Genomic DNA, 23,114 nt, shown 5'->3' on the forward strand with positions numbered 1-23,114 from the left:
GAGGCGCTGGTGCGGCGCTCCGTCGATCGTGCCGGACGGACATGAGGCGGCCGAAGGCGGTCGTCAAGTGGTCGCGGAAATCAGTGGAGAAGTACTCGCCTGCGCTTTTCGTCGAAGACTCGCGACAGACGGTCTTCGGGAGACACGGGTGGTTGCACAAATGCGACCGTGCGTCAACGTGCAGCCATATTCGTGGATTATTTCGCCCCATTACGATAGCTTCGTCACTGCGCTCGCTGGTGTTGCTTGTTTTTGTTGACCTTCACTTGTGGCTCACACCCACTGTGGGGGATTGGCTGGTTTGTTGTTCTGCTTCTTCGACTTCTACATACTCGGCTTAGTGAAGCTGTGAGGAGTGACGAGTGGGTACGGAGGCAAAGCGCGCCCGGGGCGTGATCTCACGCGTCCTGGGGTCCACGTCGCTTCAGGTACGTGCGTGGTGCGTCCGTACGTCTAGTGCGCAATTTCCTTGGAACTTCCAGCAACTGGCAATTCCATTGAGGTGAGCGTGCGAGGATGTTCGTTGTAATTAACGAGAGCCAACGGTGGATGAGCTGGTATGAGATGGTGTTCAGAAATGAAGTGTTTGATCAACAAGGCGATGCCCGCCGTGGTGGTCTGATGGCCGTAAGGTACTCGGCTGCTGACCCGCAGGTGGTGGGATCGAATCCCGGCCGCGGCGGCTGCATTTCCCTGTGCTCAGATTAGGGTGCACGTGAAAGAACCCCAGGTGGTCGAAATTTTCCCATAATCATATGGTGGTTTTGGGACGTCAAACCCCAAAGGTCAGTGGACATAGGAAAAGCACATCGGGGCTTTGCCGCTCCACCGTACAGCAGGTGTGTGCGGAGTGGGTCCTGTGGCGTTCTTTGCGATTTTAATTTGTGATGGGGAATAGTGTAGATGCGTAGACGTGGCGAGAGCACGCGTCTTCAGGTTCAGACGCCGCGTGAAGATGTGAAATAAAAATGCCTTCGCTTGCCACTGCAACTGTAAACAGAAACACCAACCAAACCCCATTTTCTAGAGGCTTTTTTATTTTTCGTTGCGAAACGGGTGAATTCGAAAAGCGGAAATAGCTTGGCACATACATACACACTTCTACACACATACATACATACACATCGCACATGCATACACATCGTATACACACTTCTAGCTTTCCTCCGAAACAGTAATGATAATTTCCTCAATAGTTTTATTAATATGAGTAGGAATGTTAAAAAAAATAAGAAACTTGAGTATGTACGTGTGAACATAACAAAATAAAAGAGACCCTCCATATATGAAATACACACGGAAACATTTATTTTCCCAGAGCAATCGTAAGTGTAAACACAGCTAGCGCACTCCCTGCACGCGAATACCGCGTCAGCCGGGGCGGCGTGCCGCCACCGTCTCGGACACTCGACGCACCCACGCCGTTTACCCCGGTATCATGGGTAAATCCGAACACTCCTTCTATCATTGAATTTATTGTCGAACTCACCCCGCAGGGGGTGAGTGGGCCGATCCCGGAGGTAGTGCAATACCGGGCCAACCCGTGGCGGAGGTGAAGCAAGCTTCAAGCACTCCGCCGCATCACAAAAATAAGTTTAATATCTTGGATCCAAATAGGATCCGTATCAGATATTAAGCTGATAAGAACAGATACTACACTTTGATCTTAGCCAAAAGGCCGAGAAGCGATGCAATTCATTAGCACGTAATTAAAATCCATTCTTTCACACCTCGTACTTAGTTCTGGCCAAAAGCCGGGCAAACAGTAGCAAAGCAATTCCGACGTCCACCCATGCACAACCAGCATTGTGCACCGACAGCGGCAGCGCTGGCTTCACGGCATTGCTTTTATCCCCAGTCCGCTTGAAGTTTCTAGTTTCGCTTACAAACATGTTAAAACTGAAACCTTCTTTTTCCCAGAGGTCGAAGCCACGCGTGCTTGCTTGCATGCGTACTCTCTATGCGCCCATGACGTCACACCAAATGCTTGCCGGCGAACATTATCAGGCATGTCGCGAGAGATGCTACAGCACTTGTTTTAAAAACTGATGCATAGTGTACATGTCCAACTCGAGCACCAAAGTCTGGAAGGAAAAAAAAAAAAAAATGATTGTGCAAAATGTGAATACGTCACCCATCCAACATGGCTTCTACGCCGGCTGCCCAAGCAACGCCTCTGCAACGACGCCCACAATCATCGGCAAAAAGGTGAAAAGGTGGTGCCTTTGGCTGCTTCAGCACGCTCAACATATGCCTTGCAAGTTCCGACGTGTCGGAACACCGCACCGAGGTCGACGAAGGTCCTGCCGTGAAAGGCAGACCCGGGAATGCGTGCGAAACGTCTACCGCGTGGGTTGGTTGTGAAGCCGGTGAATGAAGGATCATGTGGCAGAGGGTGACGGAACGTGAGTGTGCGACTTGCCGCTGCGATGTCGTTCAAGCGTTCAACGGGCCGGCAGGTTCTGTCTGTCGTGGTCGAAAACGTCCGAGTTTTGCTGATTCCGAGGGGTAGGAGTGCTATGGTGGCGTGTACGAGGCGCTGGTGCGGCGCTCCGTCGATCGTGCCGGACGGACATGAGGCGGCCGAAGGCGGTCGTCAAGTGGTCGCGGAAATCAGTGGAGAAGTACTCGCCTGCGCTTTTCGTCGAAGACTCGCGACAGACGGTCTTCGGGAGACACGGGTGGTTGCACAAATGCGACCGTGCGTCAACGTGCAGCCATATTCGTGGATTATTTCGCCCCATTACGATAGCTTCGTCACTGCGCTCGCTGGTGTTGCTTGTTTTTGTTGACCTTCACTTGTGGCTCACACCCACTGTGGGGGATTGGCTGGTTTGTTGTTCTGCTTCTTCGACTTCTACATACTCGGCTTAGTGAAGCTGTGAGGAGTGACGAGTGGGTACGGAGGCAAAGCGCGCCCGGGGCGTGATCTCACGCGTCCTGGGGTCCACGTCGCTTCAGGTACGTGCGTGGTGCGTCCGTACGTCTAGTGCGCAATTTCCTTGGAACTTCCAGCAACTGGCAATTCCATTGAGGTGAGCGTGCGAGGATGTTCGTTGTAATTAACGAGAGCCAACGGTGGATGAGCTGGTATGAGATGGTGTTCAGAAATGAAGTGTTTGATCAACAAGGCGATGCCCGCCGTGGTGGTCTGATGGCCGTAAGGTACTCGGCTGCTGACCCGCAGGTGGTGGGATCGAATCCCGGCCGCGGCGGCTGCATTTCCCTGTGCTCAGATTAGGGTGCACGTGAAAGAACCCCAGGTGGTCGAAATTTTCCCATAATCATATGGTGGTTTTGGGACGTCAAACCCCAAAGGTCAGTGGACATAGGAAAAGCACATCGGGGCTTTGCCGCTCCACCGTACAGCAGGTGTGTGCGGAGTGGGTCCTGTGGCGTTCTTTGCGATTTTAATTTGTGATGGGGAATAGTGTAGATGCGTAGACGTGGCGAGAGCACGCGTCTTCAGGTTCAGACGCCGCGTGAAGATGTGAAATAAAAATGCCTTCGCTTGCCACTGCAACTGTAAACAGAAACACCAACCAAACCCCATTTTCTAGAGGCTTTTTTATTTTTCGTTGCGAAACGGGTGAATTCGAAAAGCGGAAATAGCTTGGCACATACATACACACTTCTACACACATACATACATACACATCGCACATGCATACACATCGTATACACACTTCTAGCTTTCCTCCGAAACAGTAATGATAATTTCCTCAATAGTTTTATTAATATGAGTAGGAATGTTAAAAAAAATAAGAAACTTGAGTATGTACGTGTGAACATAACAAAATAAAAGAGACCCTCCATATATGAAATACACACGGAAACATTTATTTTCCCAGAGCAATCGTAAGTGTAAACACAGCTAGCGCACTCCCTGCACGCGAATACCGCGTCAGCCGGGGCGGCGTGCCGCCACCGTCTCGGACACTCGACGCACCCACGCCGTTTACCCCGGTATCATGGGTAAATCCGAACACTCCTTCTATCATTGAATTTATTGTCGAACTCACCCCGCAGGGGGTGAGTGGGCCGATCCCGGAGGTAGTGCAATACCGGGCCAACCCGTGGCGGAGGTGAAGCAAGCTTCAAGCACTCCGCCGCATCACAAAAATAAGTTTAATATCTTGGATCCAAATAGGATCCGTATCAGATATTAAGCTGATAAGAACAGACTTTTTTATTCAATATTTCAGACACAACAACATCATAATGGTTAGGAAAAAACTCAATAGAAAACTTGATATAAGTGTAAAAGTTAAAATCCGGTAACAAAAGGGTTAAAAACTGTTAGTACACATAAGTTAAAAACGGTAAAACTGTAAAGGTGTATAAGTCTAAAAATATGGGAAAATCGCAACTCTAAAAACTTTGGCTATACAATGTCACTGTACACCGATGTGGTGGCGGTAAATGTCCGTGGAAGCCGCGATCGTGTCACTGACGCACAAGCGTTTCATTGTCCGCAGATAGTTCTTTGAACACAGTCTGCGCATGACACGATCGTTAGCCGGATCCCACGACCCCAGGCAGCCGACGACGATGGCTTCAACGGAGACGCGCTGGAACCGTCGGAGGAGATGTCGCTGTAAGGGGGCGTACTTCTCCTCCTTAAGCCTCCGGGCTTCCTGGAACGCCTGCAGTCTGTTGTCAAAAGGGCAGCAGACGTCCAGGATTAGGGCTTCCTCGCCTCGTGCCAGGACCAGGTCAGGTCGCAGGCCGGGAAGTCCGACCTGTTGGTTCTCCCCGATGACGGTGAACCTTCCCAGGGCAGCCTTCTTGATACGTGCGACGATGGCGTTGTGGCGCTCCGTCATTGCCCGGCTCTGCCGCATACAATGGCAGAGTACGTGTGGTAGCGTCTCCTCCCTGTACCCGCAGCGTCGGCACCGTTTATCTGCTGCAGGTACCCAGGTACGTGTGCCATTGAGGGGGAGGAGATTAAGCCGGGCTCGATGAATGAAGCGCCACTCCTTGAACCTGGTGTAGCGGCCGGTCCGCATGAAGTGGGAGTTAGCGGGGTCCGCCGCTACACACGCCATCGCCTTGCCCTGGTTTGGCTTCGCCTCGAGGGAACGGTCCCGGTTCTGGCTGAGGATGGCCCGGAGAGTTTTCACCAGCTTGTTCCGGTTCCGCGCGGACACCGTGGCCTCCCCGCAGGTGATGCGGGCGCCCTGGTCTTGTAGCTCCCAGGCGACAGTTAGGCGACGGGAGGCTTTGCGGGCCTCCGTCCAGACAGACTGAAGTTGAGATGGGGTCTGTCTGAAGTCGCCTTCCGTGTCGCCCGAGAGGTAGGCCTCGATGTCCTCGTCGTCAGCATCACGTCGGAGCCGCCTGGAGACCACCTGGTGCAGCGCCTCCCTTGCCCGCTCCCGAACCTCCGAGTCCGTCGACGTCAGGAGCTTGAAGGCCCCGTCCACCCGGCAGATGTCACTCAGCTCCGCCGCCAAAGGGATCCCTGCAGTGCCGGCCCGTGCGCTCCCGTACACGTAGTCGTTAGATGCTCTGGCCGGAACGTACAGGGTCTTCTTGATGAGGGGGCGGAGCTCGTCATCCAGACGCTGCCACTCTCCCTTGCTGGCGAGGCCCACCCGCATGGCGAAGTTAAGAGCTGGATAAAGAAAAGTTTTAATTGCATCCAGCCTCTGCCACGGGGTGAGCATTGAGGAGAGTAGCTTCCTGCCCAGGTGGATGGCCTCGTCGACGGTCGTTTGGTCCGGGAGGACCCGAAAGCCCACAGGTCGCCCCAGGAAACGATGCCCCTCGTAGTCCGCCAGTGCCGGAACCGGGACGCCTCCAACGGTGAAAGTGGTGGGCCGTGTGCCCACCGGATAGCGCCCGGATAGGTGGAGGGTGCGGCACTTGGCGGGCTTGAGTCGCAGTCCCAGCCGGTCCGAGAGGGCTGTCACGACGTTGAGACGGCGCTGCAAGGTGGTGGGGTCCGCAGCGAGCAGAGTCAGATCATCGGCGTAAGCAAGGATGTTGTGCTGCTTATCGCCTCCCTGCACTGCCCTGATGACTGGATCCACCACCAGGTTGAATAGCAGGCCGCTCAGTGGACATCCCTGCCTCAGGCCAGCTCTGATGGGGATAGGCTCCGTGGTGCCAGCTGCTGCCACGACGCAGGTGGTGTTGGCGCGGTAGAGCTCCTCCACGATCTCCGCGAAGGTCTCTCCTGCGCCGGCGCCGCGGACAGCCTCAACGAGGGCCTGATGGGCGACCGAGCCAAAGGCATTGGCGTAGTCGAGGAAACCTACGCACAGCTCCCCACCTTTTGTCCTGGCGTCATCCAGGCGTCCCTGCAGCACGAAGTTGTGTTCAAACACCCCATCGTACGGCAGGAAGCCCTTCTGACACCTGGACAAGACCGCATGGTCGCCCAACCACCGCTGCAGCCGGGTCGTAAGACACCCGGCATACAGTTTGGCGATCGTTCGACCAAGGGCAATGGGTCGCCAGTTTGTAGGATCCTCGCGGTCGCCCTTCTTGTAAATCAGGATCGTCCTCGATGATTTCCAGCTCTGGGGTGTGCGGCGGTGTAAGAGACAGATGTTGAACACCGCCGCCAGGAACCGCCCGTCAGGATCCACCTGCCTCCAGTGGTGGTAGGTCAGACGGTCCTCCCCAGGAGCTGTGCTTTCGCACCTTCGGAGCTTGGCTGCGACTTCGTCTGGCAGAAAGGGGCACGTGTCCATCTCCTCTGTTGTGGGGGCTCGTGACCTGAGGAGCGTTGTGTCCACGGCTACCGGGGCCCAGAGTTCAGTGAAGTGGCCTTGAAGGGTGCCTGGGTTGATGGGGCAGAGCTCGGACGGGCCCTCCGCGATGAGGCGGACAGCCCGTCGCCGGTTTCTCCTGTAAAGTCCCTGTATGAGAGAAGCATTGTCGGGGTTTATCTCACGCCGAGGTGGTGTTTGGCGTGAGCCCCGACAGGGCAGCCGAAGATGGTCAACGATGGCTGCCTCGGCGCGGTCCAGGATGGGCTCGAACCGCGCCCATTGCTCCTCCGACACAGGGCTCCGGCCAAGGTCTCGTAGCTCTGCCGTCACCTCCGCCAGGAACCAGGCACTCTCGGGTCCCAGGGTGTCAGCTGCCTCGTCCTGTGTACCGTAGTTGCTGCCGGTGACGTCACCATGGGGCGCTGTCGGTTCGGCGGGTTCTCGCCCCGCTTCGCCAAAGTTGTTTGCGAGTGTCGTCGCCTGCTCGGTAGGCGCCGACAACTCGACGACGCGCCCCATCTGCTGGTTAGCTGGCTCCTCGGTGTCGTCCACAGCTGGGCTGGCGTACTCCTCCGAGGAGCTGACGTCATCGCCTGCTGGTACTGCCTGGTTGGAGTCATCACCCGGCTGGTCGTCACCCGTATTGTCCGCCTGGTGTACAGGCGCGCTCTCCGTGCCGTCGTCGTCCGCAGAGTCGGGCGTCGCTCCGAGTGGAAGCTCCCCCAGGGCCCCATCTCCATCCATAGGAGCAGATGTGACCTCCTGTGAGGGAGGCCCGATCACGGTGCTTGGGGCAGGGGGGCATTGGTCCGCCGTCAGCTCGCCTTCAGCCTGCGTGGGGGAAACCGCCGACAAAAGGGGGGGATGTGGGGGTGTAGCCGGTCCAGGTGGAGGCTGATGAGGTGGCGTCCTGGTGTCCCCTGCACAGCAGGACTCTCCTGACGGACCGGCCACAGCGGCTGCTGGTGGTGGACCGGCAGTAGCGTTCTGCCGGGCCAAAAGTGCCTCCTCCCTACGGTGCCGTTGCTCATGATTGTAGAGCCCCTTCCTTGACGTGAAGGAGCTCGAGCAGGTCGGGCACTGGTGCCGGTGAGGGGGGGGAGGGGCAGCAGCTGGAAGGTTCACCAGGCAGCCATGCGTTGTCGGCCGTTTCCCCAGCGTAGCGCCGCAAATGGTGCAGTTGTATACCGTCCGGGTTATCCGCACGCCATGCTCCCCTTCGAGGTGCCGCTGCAGCGACTGGCGGCGCGACGTCCACACTTCTGGGTTGTAGGCGGTCGCGCAGCCCTCCTCGCAGCATAGAAACGTCGCCGGGAGTGGAAAGAAGAGCGTGAGGGTGGTACCCTCACGCTCAGGCTGGCGCTCCTGGACGGGAGGGTCGCCATCGTCCTCGCTGTCGTCGGGAGCAGGGTTGCCCCCGGAGGCCATGTTCCAGCGGCCCCGCTAAGCGGGACGGCCAGAAGATCAGGACGGCCTCATGGGACGCGGCGACCACCGCTGGTCAGGGAGAGTCTCCGGGAGCAGCGGCAGGGAGGCCAGCAGGGCGACCACATAGCTGGCGAGGCGCCGGAGCAGCAGGCGGGAGCAGGGGGCAAGCAGGCGGCCCGGGGCGGTAGCGGCGAGCAAGCGCCGCTAGGCAGGCGGCGAGCGGGCAGGCGGCGAGCAGGCAGCAGGCGGGACCAAGCAGCGGAGCGGGCGGCGAGGCCAGCGACGAGCGAGCGCCGCTGGGCAGGCGGCGAGGAGGAGAGCGGATCCAGGCAGCAGGCGGCGGAGCGATCGCCGAAACCAGGCGAGCAGGACCAGGCGGTGATGGCAGCGAAACACCAGGCAGGCAGGCAGCAATCCGGGCAGCAACAGCAGGCAGCAGGCACCCAAGAGCAGTGGTAGCCGTGGATAGGGCTGGGTGAGGGAAGGGAGAAAGACGCCGCTGTAACCGGGCGGGTTCCGGTTGCTTCCACGAAGATCGAAAGTGCAGGGCGGTCAAGCCACACGACTACACTTTGATCTTAGCCAAAAGGCCGAGAAGCGATGCAATTCATTAGCACGTAATTAAAATCCATTCTTTCACACCTCGTACTTAGTTCTGGCCAAAAGCCGGGCAAACAGTAGCAAAGCAATTCCGACGTCCACCCATGCACAACCAGCATTGTGCACCGACAGCGGCAGCGCTGGCTTCACGGCATTGCTTTTATCCCCAGTCCGCTTGAAGTTTCTAGTTTCGCTTACAAACATGTTAAAACTGAAACCTTCTTTTTCCCAGAGGTCGAAGCCACGCGTGCTTGCTTGCATGCGTACTCTCTATGCGCCCATGACGTCACACCAAATGCTTGCCGGCGAACATTATCAGGCATGTCGCGAGAGATGCTACAGCACTTGTTTTAAAAACTGATGCATAGTGTACATGTCCAACTCGAGCACCAAAGTCTGGAAGGAAAAAAAAAAAAAAATGATTGTGCAAAATGTGAATACGTCACCCATCCAACATGGCTTCTACGCCGGCTGCCCAAGCAACGCCTCTGCAACGACGCCCACAATCATCGGCAAAAAGGTGAAAAGGTGGTGCCTTTGGCTGCTTCAGCACGCTCAACATATGCCTTGCAAGTTCCGACGTGTCGGAACACCGCACCGAGGTCGACGAAGGTCCTGCCGTGAAAGGCAGACCCGGGAATGCGTGCGAAACGTCTACCGCGTGGGTTGGTTGTGAAGCCGGTGAATGAAGGATCATGTGGCAGAGGGTGACGGAACGTGAGTGTGCGACTTGCCGCTGCGATGTCGTTCAAGCGTTCAACGGGCCGGCAGGTTCTGTCTGTCGTGGTCGAAAACGTCCGAGTTTTGCTGATTCCGAGGGGTAGGAGTGCTATGGTGGCGTGTACGAGGCGCTGGTGCGGCGCTCCGTCGATCGTGCCGGACGGACATGAGGCGGCCGAAGGCGGTCGTCAAGTGGTCGCGGAAATCAGTGGAGAAGTACTCGCCTGCGCTTTTCGTCGAAGACTCGCGACAGACGGTCTTCGGGAGACACGGGTGGTTGCACAAATGCGACCGTGCGTCAACGTGCAGCCATATTCGTGGATTATTTCGCCCCATTACGATAGCTTCGTCACTGCGCTCGCTGGTGTTGCTTGTTTTTGTTGACCTTCACTTGTGGCTCACACCCACTGTGGGGGATTGGCTGGTTTGTTGTTCTGCTTCTTCGACTTCTACATACTCGGCTTAGTGAAGCTGTGAGGAGTGACGAGTGGGTACGGAGGCAAAGCGCGCCCGGGGCGTGATCTCACGCGTCCTGGGGTCCACGTCGCTTCAGGTACGTGCGTGGTGCGTCCGTACGTCTAGTGCGCAATTTCCTTGGAACTTCCAGCAACTGGCAATTCCATTGAGGTGAGCGTGCGAGGATGTTCGTTGTAATTAACGAGAGCCAACGGTGGATGAGCTGGTATGAGATGGTGTTCAGAAATGAAGTGTTTGATCAACAAGGCGATGCCCGCCGTGGTGGTCTGATGGCCGTAAGGTACTCGGCTGCTGACCCGCAGGTGGTGGGATCGAATCCCGGCCGCGGCGGCTGCATTTCCCTGTGCTCAGATTAGGGTGCACGTGAAAGAACCCCAGGTGGTCGAAATTTTCCCATAATCATATGGTGGTTTTGGGACGTCAAACCCCAAAGGTCAGTGGACATAGGAAAAGCACATCGGGGCTTTGCCGCTCCACCGTACAGCAGGTGTGTGCGGAGTGGGTCCTGTGGCGTTCTTTGCGATTTTAATTTGTGATGGGGAATAGTGTAGATGCGTAGACGTGGCGAGAGCACGCGTCTTCAGGTTCAGACGCCGCGTGAAGATGTGAAATAAAAATGCCTTCGCTTGCCACTGCAACTGTAAACAGAAACACCAACCAAACCCCATTTTCTAGAGGCTTTTTTATTTTTCGTTGCGAAACGGGTGAATTCGAAAAGCGGAAATAGCTTGGCACATACATACACACTTCTACACACATACATACATACACATCGCACATGCATACACATCGTATACACACTTCTAGCTTTCCTCCGAAACAGTAATGATAATTTCCTCAATAGTTTTATTAATATGAGTAGGAATGTTAAAAAAAATAAGAAACTTGAGTATGTACGTGTGAACATAACAAAATAAAAGAGACCCTCCATATATGAAATACACACGGAAACATTTATTTTCCCAGAGCAATCGTAAGTGTAAACACAGCTAGCGCACTCCCTGCACGCGAATACCGCGTCAGCCGGGGCGGCGTGCCGCCACCGTCTCGGACACTCGACGCACCCACGCCGTTTACCCCGGTATCATGGGTAAATCCGAACACTCCTTCTATCATTGAATTTATTGTCGAACTCACCCCGCAGGGGGTGAGTGGGCCGATCCCGGAGGTAGTGCAATACCGGGCCAACCCGTGGCGGAGGTGAAGCAAGCTTCAAGCACTCCGCCGCATCACAAAAATAAGTTTAATATCTTGGATCCAAATAGGATCCGTATCAGATATTAAGCTGATAAGAACAGATACTACACTTTGATCTTAGCCAAAAGGCCGAGAAGCGATGCAATTCATTAGCACGTAATTAAAATCCATTCTTTCACACCTCGTACTTAGTTCTGGCCAAAAGCCGGGCAAACAGTAGCAAAGCAATTCCGACGTCCACCCATGCACAACCAGCATTGTGCACCGACAGCGGCAGCGCTGGCTTCACGGCATTGCTTTTATCCCCAGTCCGCTTGAAGTTTCTAGTTTCGCTTACAAACATGTTAAAACTGAAACCTTCTTTTTCCCAGAGGTCGAAGCCACGCGTGCTTGCTTGCATGCGTACTCTCTATGCGCCCATGACGTCACACCAAATGCTTGCCGGCGAACATTATCAGGCATGTCGCGAGAGATGCTACAGCACTTGTTTTAAAAACTGATGCATAGTGTACATGTCCAACTCGAGCACCAAAGTCTGGAAGGAAAAAAAAAAAAAAATGATTGTGCAAAATGTGAATACGTCACCCATCCAACATGGCTTCTACGCCGGCTGCCCAAGCAACGCCTCTGCAACGACGCCCACAATCATCGGCAAAAAGGTGAAAAGGTGGTGCCTTTGGCTGCTTCAGCATGCTCAACATATGCCTTGCAAGTTCCGACGTGTCGGAACACCGCACCGAGGTCGACGAAGGTCCTGCCGTGAAAGGCAGACCCGGGAATGCGTGCGAAACGTCTACCGCGTGGGTTGGTTGTGAAGCCGGTGAATGAAGGATCATGTGGCAGAGGGTGACGGAACGTGAGTGTGCGACTTGCCGCTGCGATGTCGTTCAAGCGTTCAACGGGCCGGCAGGTTCTGTCTGTCGTGGTCGAAAACGTCCGAGTTTTGCTGATTCCGAGGGGTAGGAGTGCTATGGTGGCGTGTACGAGGCGCTGGTGCGGCGCTCCGTCGATCGTGCCGGACGGACATGAGGCGGCCGAAGGCGGTCGTCAAGTGGTCGCGGAAATCAGTGGAGAAGTACTCGCCTGCGCTTTTCGTCGAAGACTCGCGACAGACGGTCTTCGGGAGACACGGGTGGTTGCACAAATGCGACCGTGCGTCAACGTGCAGCCATATTCGTGGATTATTTCGCCCCATTACGATAGCTTCGTCACTGCGCTCGCTGGTGTTGCTTGTTTTTGTTGACCTTCACTTGTGGCTCACACCCACTGTGGGGGATTGGCTGGTTTGTTGTTCTGCTTCTTCGACTTCTACATACTCGGCTTAGTGAAGCTGTGAGGAGTGACGAGTGGGTACGGAGGCAAAGCGCGCCCGGGGCGTGATCTCACGCGTCCTGGGGTCCACGTCGCTTCAGGTACGTGCGTGGTGCGTCCGTACGTCTAGTGCGCAATTTCCTTGGAACTTCCAGCAACTGGCAATTCCATTGAGGTGAGCGTGCGAGGATGTTCGTTGTAATTAACGAGAGCCAACGGTGGATGAGCTGGTATGAGATGGTGTTCAGAAATGAAGTGTTTGATCAACAAGGCGATGCCCGCCGTGGTGGTCTGATGGCCGTAAGGTACTCGGCTGCTGACCCGCAGGTGGTGGGATCGAATCCCGGCCGCGGCGGCTGCATTTCCCTGTGCTCAGATTAGGGTGCACGTGAAAGAACCCCAGGTGGTCGAAATTTTCCCATAATCATATGGTGGTTTTGGGACGTCAAACCCCAAAGGTCAGTGGACATAGGAAAAGCACATCGGGGCTTTGCCGCTCCACCGTACAGCAGGTGTGTGCGGAGTGGGTCCTGTGGCGTTCTTTGCGATTTTAATTTGTGATGGGGAATAGTGTAGATGCGTAGACGTGGCGAGAGCACGCGTCTTCAGGTTCAGACGCCGCGTGAAGATGTGAAATAAAAATGCCTTCGCTTGCCACTGCAACTGTAAACAGAAACACCAACCAAACCCCATTTTCTAGAGGCTTTTTTATTTTTCGTTGCGAAACGGGTGAATTCGAAAAGCGGAAATAGCTTGGCACATACATACACACTTCTACACACATACATACATACACATCGCACATGCATACACATCGTATACACACTTCTAGCTTTCCTCCGAAACAGTAATGATAATTTCCTCAATAGTTTTATTAATATGAGTAGGAATGTTAAAAAAAATAAGAAACTTGAGTATGTACGTGTGAACATAACAAAATAAAAGAGACCCTCCATATATGAAATACACACGGAAACATTTATTTTCCCAGAGCAATCGTAAGTGTAAACACAGCTAGCGCACTCCCTGCACGCGAATACCGCGTCAGCCGGGGCGGCGTGCCGCCACCGTCTCGGACACTCGACGCACCCACGCCGTTTACCCCGGTATCATGGGTAAATCCGAACACTCCTTCTATCATTGAATTTATTGTCGAACTCACCCCGCAGGGGGTGAGTGGGCCGATCCCGGAGGTAGTGCAATACCGGGCCAACCCGTGGCGGAGGTGAAGCAAGCTTCAAGCACTCCGCCGCATCACAAAAATAAGTTTAATATCTTGGATCCAAATAGGATCCGTATCAGATATTAAGCTGATAAGAACAGATACTACACTTTGATCTTAGCCAAAAGGCCGAGAAGCGATGCAATTCATTAGCACGTAATTAAAATCCATTCTTTCACACCTCGTACTTAGTTCTGGCCAAAAGCCGGGCAAACAGTAGCAAAGCAATTCCGACGTCCACCCATGCACAACCAGCATTGTGCACCGACAGCGGCAGCGCTGGCTTCACGGCATTGCTTTTATCCCCAGTCCGCTTGAAGTTTCTAGTTTCGCTTACAAACATGTTAAAACTGAAACCTTCTTTTTCCCAGAGGTCGAAGCCACGCGTGCTTGCTTGCATGCGTACTCTCTATGCGCCCATGACGTCACACCAAATGCTTGCCGGCGAACATTATCAGGCATGTCGCGAGAGATGCTACAGCACTTGTTTTAAAAACTGATGCATAGTGTACATGTCCAACTCGAGCACCAAAGTCTGGAAGGAAAAAAAAAAAAAAATGATTGTGCAAAATGTGAATACGTCACCCATCCAACATGGCTTCTACGCCGGCTGCCCAAGCAACGCCTCTGCAACGACGCCCACAATCATCGGCAAAAAGGTGAAAAGGTGGTGCCTTTGGCTGCTTCAGCACGCTCAACATATGCCTTGCAAGTTCCGACGTGTCGGAACACCGCACCGAGGTCGACGAAGGTCCTGCCGTGAAAGGCAGACCCGGGAATGCGTGCGAAACGTCTACCGCGTGGGTTGGTTGTGAAGCCGGTGAATGAAGGATCATGTGGCAGAGGGTGACGGAACGTGAGTGTGCGACTTGCCGCTGCGATGTCGTTCAAGCGTTCAACGGGCCGGCAGGTTCTGTCTGTCGTGGTCGAAAACGTCCGAGTTTTGCTGATTCCGAGGGGTAGGAGTGCTATGGTGGCGTGTACGAGGCGCTGGTGCGGCGCTCCGTCGATCGTGCCGGACGGACATGAGGCGGCCGAAGGCGGTCGTCAAGTGGTCGCGGAAATCAGTGGAGAAGTACTCGCCTGCGCTTTTCGTCGAAGACTCGCGACAGACGGTCTTCGGGAGACACGGGTGGTTGCACAAATGCGACCGTGCGTCAACGTGCAGCCATATTCGTGGATTATTTCGCCCCATTACGATAGCTTCGTCACTGCGCTCGCTGGTGTTGCTTGTTTTTGTTGACCTTCACTTGTGGCTCACACCCACTGTGGGGGATTGGCTGGTTTGTTGTTCTGCTTCTTCGACTTCTACATACTCGGCTTAGTGAAGCTGTGAGGAGTGACGAGTGGGTACGGAGGCAAAGCGCGCCCGGGGCGTGATCTCACGCGTCCTGGGGTCCACGTCGCTTCAGGTACGTGCGTGGTGCGTCCGTACGTCTAGTGCGCAATTTCCTTGGAACTTCCAGCAACTGGCAATTCCATTGAGGTGAGCGTGCGAGGATGTTCGTTGTAATTAACGAGAGCCAACGGTGGATGAGCTGGTATGAGATGGTGTTCAGAAATGAAGTGTTTGATCAACAAGGCGATGCCCGCCGTGGTGGTCTGATGGCCGTAAGGTACTCGGCTGCTGACCCGCAGGTGGTGGGATCGAATCCCGGCCGCGGCGGCTGCATTTCCCTGTGCTCAGATTAGGGTGCACGTGAAAGAACCCCAGGTGGTCGAAATTTTCCCATAATCATATGGTGGTTTTGGGACGTCAAACCCCAAAGGTCAGTGGACATAGGAAAAGCACATCGGGGCTTTGCCGCTCCACCGTACAGCAGGTGTGTGCGGAGTGGGTCCTGTGGCGTTCTTTGCGATTTTAATTTGTGATGGGGAATAGTGTAGATGCGTAGACGTGGCGAGAGCACGCGTCTTCAGGTTCAGACGCCGCGTGAAGATGTGAAATAAAAATGCCTTCGCTTGCCACTGCAACTGTAAACAGAAACACCAACCAAACCCCATTTTCTAGAGGCTTTTTTATTTTTCGTTGCGAAACGGGTGAATTCGAAAAGCGGAAATAGCTTGGCACATACATACACACTTCTACACACATACATACATACACATCGCACATGCATACACATCGTATACACACTTCTAGCTTTCCTCCGAAACAGTAATGATAATTTCCTCAATAGTTTTATTAATATGAGTAGGAATGTTAAAAAAAATAAGAAACTTGAGTATGTACGTGTGAACATAACAAAATAAAAGAGACCCTCCATATATGAAATACACACGGAAACATTTATTTTCCCAGAGCAATCGTAAGTGTAAACACAGCTAGCGCACTCCCTGCACGCGAATACCGCGTCAGCCGGGGCGGCGTGCCGCCACCGTCTCGGACACTCGACGCACCCACGCCGTTTACCCCGGTATCATGGGTAAATCCGAACACTCCTTCTATCATTGAATTTATTGTCGAACTCACCCCGCAGGGGGTGAGTGGGCCGATCCCGGAGGTAGTGCAATACCGGGCCAACCCGTGGCGGAGGTGAAGCAAGCTTCAAGCACTCCGCCGCATCACAAAAATAAGTTTAATATCTTGGATCCAAATAGGATCCGTATCAGATATTAAGCTGATAAGAACAGATACTACATCAAAGAGAAGTTTATTCACTTCCAACTGAGTAAACAATCACATCATTATACGTACACAATACGCAGCCATATTTTGGCCGGATACAGTTCAAAAGGGGCGTAAATAAATACACATTCATTGACGTAAGAGACAAAACGCTTGATGAACTATATACACTATGTACAAACTTGCTATGCGCACATGCTTCTGTACGCCTGAATAAGCACTACACACACCACATATATACATGAATGGAACACACTAAGATATTTACATATTTACAGCGTTGCTTTCCCTTAGCTCTTGTAACAAAGAATTGAGGAAGAAAAGGAGGGGGGGGGGGTTAATGGCTTATCAGGGGGGCGTGAAGCTTGCCCTCTCTTACAAAAAAGAATTTGGTATGCCAGCGTCGGAGGAAGCACTCCTCGCCGCTGGCCTCGAGTTCGCCCGATAGGTGAGCCCATAACAGCCGCCTTATGCGCGAGACGGTCGGGAACGCGGCTCGCACAGGCTTCCTGCGCGCCTCTGCTAATGAGCGCCTTTGCCAGATAGCCAGCAATGTGTAAACAAGCACCAGTTGGGCAAAGGCACCCTTGTTGCGCTTGTGGTAAGGAGGGGGCCGGATACCAAAGGAATGGGCTACCATCCGCCACACGGGTTTCACCGAGATACACTGAAAAAGCGCGTGATCCTGCGTTTCCACTGCGCGGCAGTTAGGGCAGCGTGCATCTGGGACAATTCCAAATTTGTTGAGGCGTTCTCTGGTGGGGAGCACAGCCCAGGCCTTTTTCACCAGAAAGTCGTGTGCATCACGGGGGGTGCCGCAGCGAAGCGAGTTCAGTTCGCGCCTCGCGCGCTCAGCGCGTTTCCGGTCCGAGTCGCTCAACTGTTCCAGCGTGATAGCTTCGACGATGCGCGCTGGCGGGTCCTCGTCCACGTCGCCGTCAGGCACTTCTTTTTGCAACATGCGCCACGTCGCAGATGCCGTTTTATAGAAGGGCGCAGGCTCCTCCGCAAAGGGTCCGGTGTGACGGCCTGCATCCAACCAGTCATGCCTCACTCCGCTCCAGTACAGTAGTAAGTTGCGACCCAAGTAATCGCTCGCGCGCACGAGCATGCGGGCGGTTTTCAGGGCCAGGACCCTACTTACGGTCAGAACATGCGGGAGACCGAGACCCCCTTCAGACGTTGCCAGTTGCAGCATGTTTTGTTTCACCGGTGGCGGTTTCCCGTCCCACATGTATGCGTTTATGAGCTTAGACAGCTGGCTTACTGCTCTTGCGGGCATCACCGCCACTCGGCTCGCATGCGAGGCTAGGGCGCAAATGCTTGTCTTGACCGCTACGGCTTTCTCTCTAAGCGTCAGGCCTCGCAGGTCTGCGCGCTCTGACACTTGTTCAGCCCTTTCGAGGACTCGGGACCACGTCGAGGCCGCAACTCCTTCACAGGAAAAGTATATACCAAGGACCTTCACTGTGCTCCCCGCCTCGTAGTTGCCGATCGCGTGCGCCGGGAAATGGCCGAATAGGAGTGCCTTGCACTTTCCCTCGTTCAACTGCGCTCCTGATGCGAGGGCGTAGGATGCAAAGACCTGGCGAAAACGGTCGAGGCTACTAGGGTCCCTGACAAAAAGGGAGATGTCGTCGGCGTACGCGAGCACTTTCAAGTCCGCTGATCCTGTGAGGGGGAGGCCTCGGATGTGCGCATCGCTGGCAAGAGACGAGAGTAGCGGCTCTATCGAGAGTACAAAGAGGGTCGGGCCGAGTGGGCACCCCTGCCTTATCCCTCTTGTGTATTGGAAGGTAGCTGTCGTGGAGCCATTTACCACTACGTGGCATCTGAGATCAGAGTACAGGAGCTCGATCACTTGTACAAAACCTGGCGGGAGGCCGAACTCTCGAAGCGTTTCGAACAGGTAAGTGTGCCTAACTCTGTCGAAAGCTTTTGCTTGATCGAGGGAAAGAAAGGCTCCCGTGACTCTTTTCTCAGATGCGTATTGAAAGACGTCTCTTGTGACAGTCAGATTGGCAAACATTGACCTGCCCGGGACTGCGCAGGCCTGATGCGGACCAATGATGTCTGGCAAAAAGGACTTAAGCCGACTGTTTAGAATTGAAGCGACGATCTTATAATCGACGTTGAGCAGCGTGATTGGACGCCACGACGACGGCGTGTTCCGCGGTGCACCCTCTTTCAGAATGAGGACTACGCGCCCCATGCCAAAAGAGGCAGGTTTCGCGTGTCCTTCAAGGACCGTGTTGACGACTGCCAGGAGCGGTTCCTTCAGGGTCTCAAAAAAAGTGGCATAGAAGCCCGCGGTGAGGCCGTCCGCGCCGGGGGCCGAGTTCGGTGGCATTTGCTCGATCGCGGCCCTCAACTCCTCTAACGTGGCTGCGCCACACATGGTCGAGCCCTGATCTTCTTCCAGGCACTTTAGGGATTTGTACAACTCCGACAGGCACGCTGGCACCGAGAGGGTCGTCGTGGGGTCCGGCTCGCGGAACGCTGACTCAAAGTGCTGCAAGAAAGTCGCCTCGATCTCGGTCGGGTCCTTCGTGAGCGTACCGTCGGGGCGCATGACTTCCACTATGCGTACCGAGCCGTTTCCGCGTACTTCGCGCGGGGCGGCCTCTGACTGTTCATCGGAGGCGGCCCGAGTCGCACATCTTTCGCCGTTAGCCGCCCGAAGTAGTCTTTCGTACTGCACCTTAAGGGAGGAGAGGTAATCTCGTGTACAGGTGGTGAGGATGTCCGCACTCTGAATGATACGCATTCTGCGCAGTATCTCATTCATCTCGGACGTCATGCGCTTTCTTCTTTCACTACCTTCTTCTTGGAGAAGAGCCTTCCATGCCGCCTTGAGGTCGTCCCAGGTAGTCGGTGTTATGCGGGAGGTCGCTCTGATCGAGGCCTCTATGCGTGCCTGGATCTGTGGAACGGACACTGGATCCTTCAGTAGTGCCGAATCCAGGCGCCACGACATATCATTCGATTTGGGGCCAGGCTTTGCACGGACTGTGGTTAACAGTGGCGCGTGGTCAGAGAGACGAGTCAAAGCAGATGGTAGCGGGAGCACCTCACACGCTGCTAGGGAGGGCAGTAGGAACTCTGGTAAGTAGGCACGGTCGAGCCGGCTAGCGGTGGCCTTTGACACTCGGGTGGGGCCGAAATCGTCGTCGTGGAGGACGACCCATGCGTCGGAAAGTCGCAGGCAGCGGAGCACCCTGATGAGTTCTTTTGCGTGGTAGGCTGAGCCACCGCGACCCGGTCCCCGGATATCCCTCGTAGCGTCTACCACACAGTTGAAGTCTCCCAGGACCACATGCGGGAGGGGGGCTAGCAGGAACTCTCCAAGCTCCCTGAAGAAGGGATTGGTCTCCGATCTCGTGACAGGCGCGTACACGTTGACGAACCGGACTTTCTGCCCATCGATGAAAATATCGACTATCAACGTGCGGCCATCGGCCCCGAACGCGCAATGAGCCTTTTGTCTAAACCTCCCGGAGACAAAGACGACCCCGACCCCGCAGGACTTAGCCCTCGTCAAGGAAAAAAAAGCTTCGACCTGGCACAGGCTACGGAAGTGCGCGACGTCGAGGGGGGAACGGAAATTCGCCTCCTGGACGAACAGCAGGTCAATATCTTGGGAGCGGGCAAACGAAATGACCGCGGTTTGCTTCGTTTTGTCGCGGAGTCCGCGCACATTCCAGGTAGCGAAGCGGAGTTGGTCAGTCATTCGAGGGAACTAGAGGGCGAGCGGGGGGGGGGGGGGGGGGGGGGGGCATCAGTGTGCGGGAGGTGGAGCGCTCAGCGAGGGGGGAACAGCAAACGGCGCGCTCGCCTGTGCTGCCATCTGTGGCTAGGTAAACAAAACGCCTCGCTGGCTTTACGCCTGCGCTGCCATCTGTTGCGAGGTAATCAAAACGCCTCGCTGGCTTTAGGGGGCGGTTCCCCTTTGCCGGCGGTGCTCTGGGCTAGCTTCTGCGTCTTCGCCCTCGGGGGGGCGTCACTGTCACTGCTCCTGGCGTCCGGCCCGGTTCGCCGCTGCCGCGCCTCTCTGCTTGTGGCTCTCCCCCTCGGATCCTTCTTATCATCCTCTCCTTGCCGTCGGCGCGAGCGAGAGCGTGCCCGCTCATCACGGCCTGGCGCTGGCTGTGACGCAAGCGGGTCCGGTTTACGACTCAAGTGGGGCGGCGCGTGATCAAGGGGGAGCCGGGAGGTGGGCGGCAGGTTTGATTGAGCGCCGTGGCGGTGGCGGTCATCCGGAAGCTCGTAGTACCCGCGGCTCACGATGGGCAGGTCGTCTCGTGTGGGGTCTTTAATGCCGTCATCTAAGTCCTGAGCGGACACTGGGGCGAGCATATTCACCGGCGCTTTTGAGATGGAGAGGGGAAGCTCATCCCTGTCAGTTGTTGCGGCAGTGTCTGAAGTGCTGTGACAGCCATCCTGGCCCGACAGGGGGGCGGACGGTGTAGAAGGAGCCGAGGGTGTCGAGACGGTTTCGAGGTCACTCGACTCTGTTTCTGATGACGTGGCGGCGGTGTCGTCATTCCTCTCGGGCCTCTCTTCCTCGTTGGCGGGTGAATTTGTCACAGGGACACTTGCGAGCAAGCTACTGTCCGTATCATGGTCTCGGCTGGGGGAAGCTGTCGGCGGCGTGCGAGCCGCGGTCCTGGGCGTCAAGACTTGCATGCGCGAGTGGAGTACGCCTGGCCTGGGTGCTGAGGGGCCGCTCGACTGCGCTAAGTTCGGCTCAAGGTTTGTCACTGAGGGGAAACCGCGTGCGGCGGACGCGTAGGTGCGCCTCCTAAAACAATCTCTCGTCCCGTGTTGCCCCCCACAACGCTTGCATTCGGCTGAGCAGCCCTCAGTGTCGTGCCCGAAAATTCCACATCGTTTGCAGTAAGGTGCGGAGCACGCGGTCGCCATATGGCCCACCTCGCTGCATCGTGCGCACACCCGCCTCATGCCTCGGTATTCGAACATGACACGGTGCCCCGCAATGGTCGCAAAGTTGGGCACCGGTTTGCTCATTTCGATTTTAACGACCCTGACGCCGTTTAACTTATTTTGACGGGAGGCCACAGTAGCAAACGAAATGCCCCGCACCTTACCATACTGCGCCAGGGCGTTGCCAAGTATCTCGTCGGGCATATAGGCTGGGTACCGGTAGGCGTTTACATACGTGACCGGCGGCCCTACGGCCTCAACCGGTACGCTTATGCCATTCACCCGGAAACCCTCAGCCACCATTAACTTAGTTGCCTGACTGGCGTTACGGGTGCATACGAGAAACTTGGCACCGCCCATATGCTGCAACACGAACACACTATCATCGCCTGCAACTACTTCGACTGCATCGATCAAGTCATCAAGAGAAACGTCGCCATCCGGCGCCGTAAACAGGAAACAGTTTTCTCTCACAGGTAAATCGGATGTGGCCGCCATTCTGAGGGCGTTGTCGCCGGTGGAAGGGGGCGTGACTGGTGGAAACTTGTGTCGTGCAGGCGCGCTGCACACTGGTAGTAGCGGCTCAGCCGAGGCGGGCGCCGCGCAGGATCAGGAGGCGGCCGGTAGGCAGCAGGGGGCTCCGGGACGGCGGGCGTGGACCGGGGACCTTGCTCCTTCCGGCATGGAACAGGCGGGCACCGGGCGGGAAGGCCCGAAACCCAGGGGCAGCGGTCGCACGTCGGAGACGGCAACGCCACGCAGGCTATTCTTGGAGGCTTGAACCCCGGGGATGACGTCAGCGTGACGTGACCCCGGGTCCGACGTAGTGACTCGCGCGAGGCAACTGCTTACACGACCCTTGATCTTAGCCAAAAGGCCGAGAAGCGATGCAATTCATTAGCACGTAATTAAAATCCATTCTTTCACACCTCGTACTTAGTTCTGGCCAAAAGCCGGGCAAACAGTAGCAAAGCAATTCCGACGTCCACCCATGCACAACCAGCATTGTGCACCGACAGCGGCAGCGCTGGCTTCACGGCATTGCTTTTATCCCCAGTCCGCTTGAAGTTTCTAGTTTCGCTTACAAACATGTTAAAACTGAAACCTTCTTTTTCCCAGAGGTCGAAGCCACGCGTGCTTGCTTGCATGCGTACTCTCTATGCGCCCATGACGTCACACCAAATGCTTGCCGGCGAACATTATCAGGCATGTCGCGAGAGATGCTACAGCACTTGTTTTAAAAACTGATGCATAGTGTACATGTCCAACTCGAGCACCAAAGTCTGGAAGGAAAAAAAAAAAAAAATGATTGTGCAAAATGTGAATACGTCACCCATCCAACATGGCTTCTACGCCGGCTGCCCAAGCAACGCCTCTGCAACGACGCCCACAATCATCGGCAAAAAGGTGAAAAGGTGGTGCCTTTGGCTGCTTCAGCACGCTCAACATATGCCTTGCAAGTTCCGACGTGTCGGAACACCGCACCGAGGTCGACGAAGGTCCTGCCGTGAAAGGCAGACCCGGGAATGCGTGCGAAACGTCTACCGCGTGGGTTGGTTGTGAAGCCGGTGAATGAAGGATCATGTGGCAGAGGGTGACGGAACGTGAGTGTGCGACTTGCCGCTGCGATGTCGTTCAAGCGTTCAACGGGCCGGCAGGTTCTGTCTGTCGTGGTCGAAAACGTCCGAGTTTTGCTGATTCCGAGGGGTAGGAGTGCTATGGTGGCGTGTACGAGGCGCTGGTGCGGCGCTCCGTCGATCGTGCCGGACGGACATGAGGCGGCCGAAGGCGGTCGTCAAGTGGTCGCGGAAATCAGTGGAGAAGTACTCGCCTGCGCTTTTCGTCGAAGACTCGCGACAGA

At 55.4% G+C, this 23,114-nt stretch overlaps 1 protein-coding gene, 3 non-coding genes and 2 pseudogenes across 4 annotated transcripts; all 6 read right to left on the reverse strand.

The window, feature by feature from the left end:
• Positions 1–1,498: 1,498 nt before the first annotated feature.
• On the reverse strand, positions 1,499–1,690 carry LOC142791391 (U2 spliceosomal RNA). Its single transcript, XR_012890185.1, has one exon. It is a non-coding gene; the product is annotated as a U2 spliceosomal RNA (small nuclear RNA).
• Positions 1,691–4,031: 2,341 nt separating this feature from the next.
• Positions 4,032–4,200, reverse strand: LOC142791363 (U2 spliceosomal RNA; annotated as a pseudogene).
• Positions 4,201–4,394: 194 nt separating this feature from the next.
• Positions 4,395–6,424, reverse strand: LOC142791317 (uncharacterized). The gene has a single exon (XM_075885478.1). The coding sequence runs from the start codon at positions 5,670–5,672 to the stop codon at positions 4,395–4,397; it is 1,278 nt and encodes a 425-aa protein (XP_075741593.1). The 5' UTR covers positions 5,673–6,424.
• Positions 6,425–11,096: 4,672 nt separating this feature from the next.
• On the reverse strand, positions 11,097–11,288 carry LOC142791392 (U2 spliceosomal RNA). Its single transcript, XR_012890186.1, has one exon. It is a non-coding gene; the product is annotated as a U2 spliceosomal RNA (small nuclear RNA).
• A 2,341-nt stretch (positions 11,289–13,629) lies between these two features.
• Positions 13,630–13,821, reverse strand: LOC142791393 (U2 spliceosomal RNA). The gene has a single exon (XR_012890187.1). It is a non-coding gene; the product is annotated as a U2 spliceosomal RNA (small nuclear RNA).
• A 2,341-nt stretch (positions 13,822–16,162) lies between these two features.
• On the reverse strand, positions 16,163–16,337 carry LOC142791335 (U2 spliceosomal RNA; annotated as a pseudogene).
• Between the last annotated feature and the right edge of the window lie 6,777 nt (positions 16,338–23,114).

This window comes from Rhipicephalus microplus, unplaced genomic scaffold (assembly GCF_043290135.1).
Source record: "Rhipicephalus microplus isolate Deutch F79 unplaced genomic scaffold, USDA_Rmic scaffold_165, whole genome shotgun sequence".
NCBI classification, from domain to species: domain Eukaryota; kingdom Metazoa; phylum Arthropoda; class Arachnida; order Ixodida; family Ixodidae; genus Rhipicephalus; species Rhipicephalus microplus.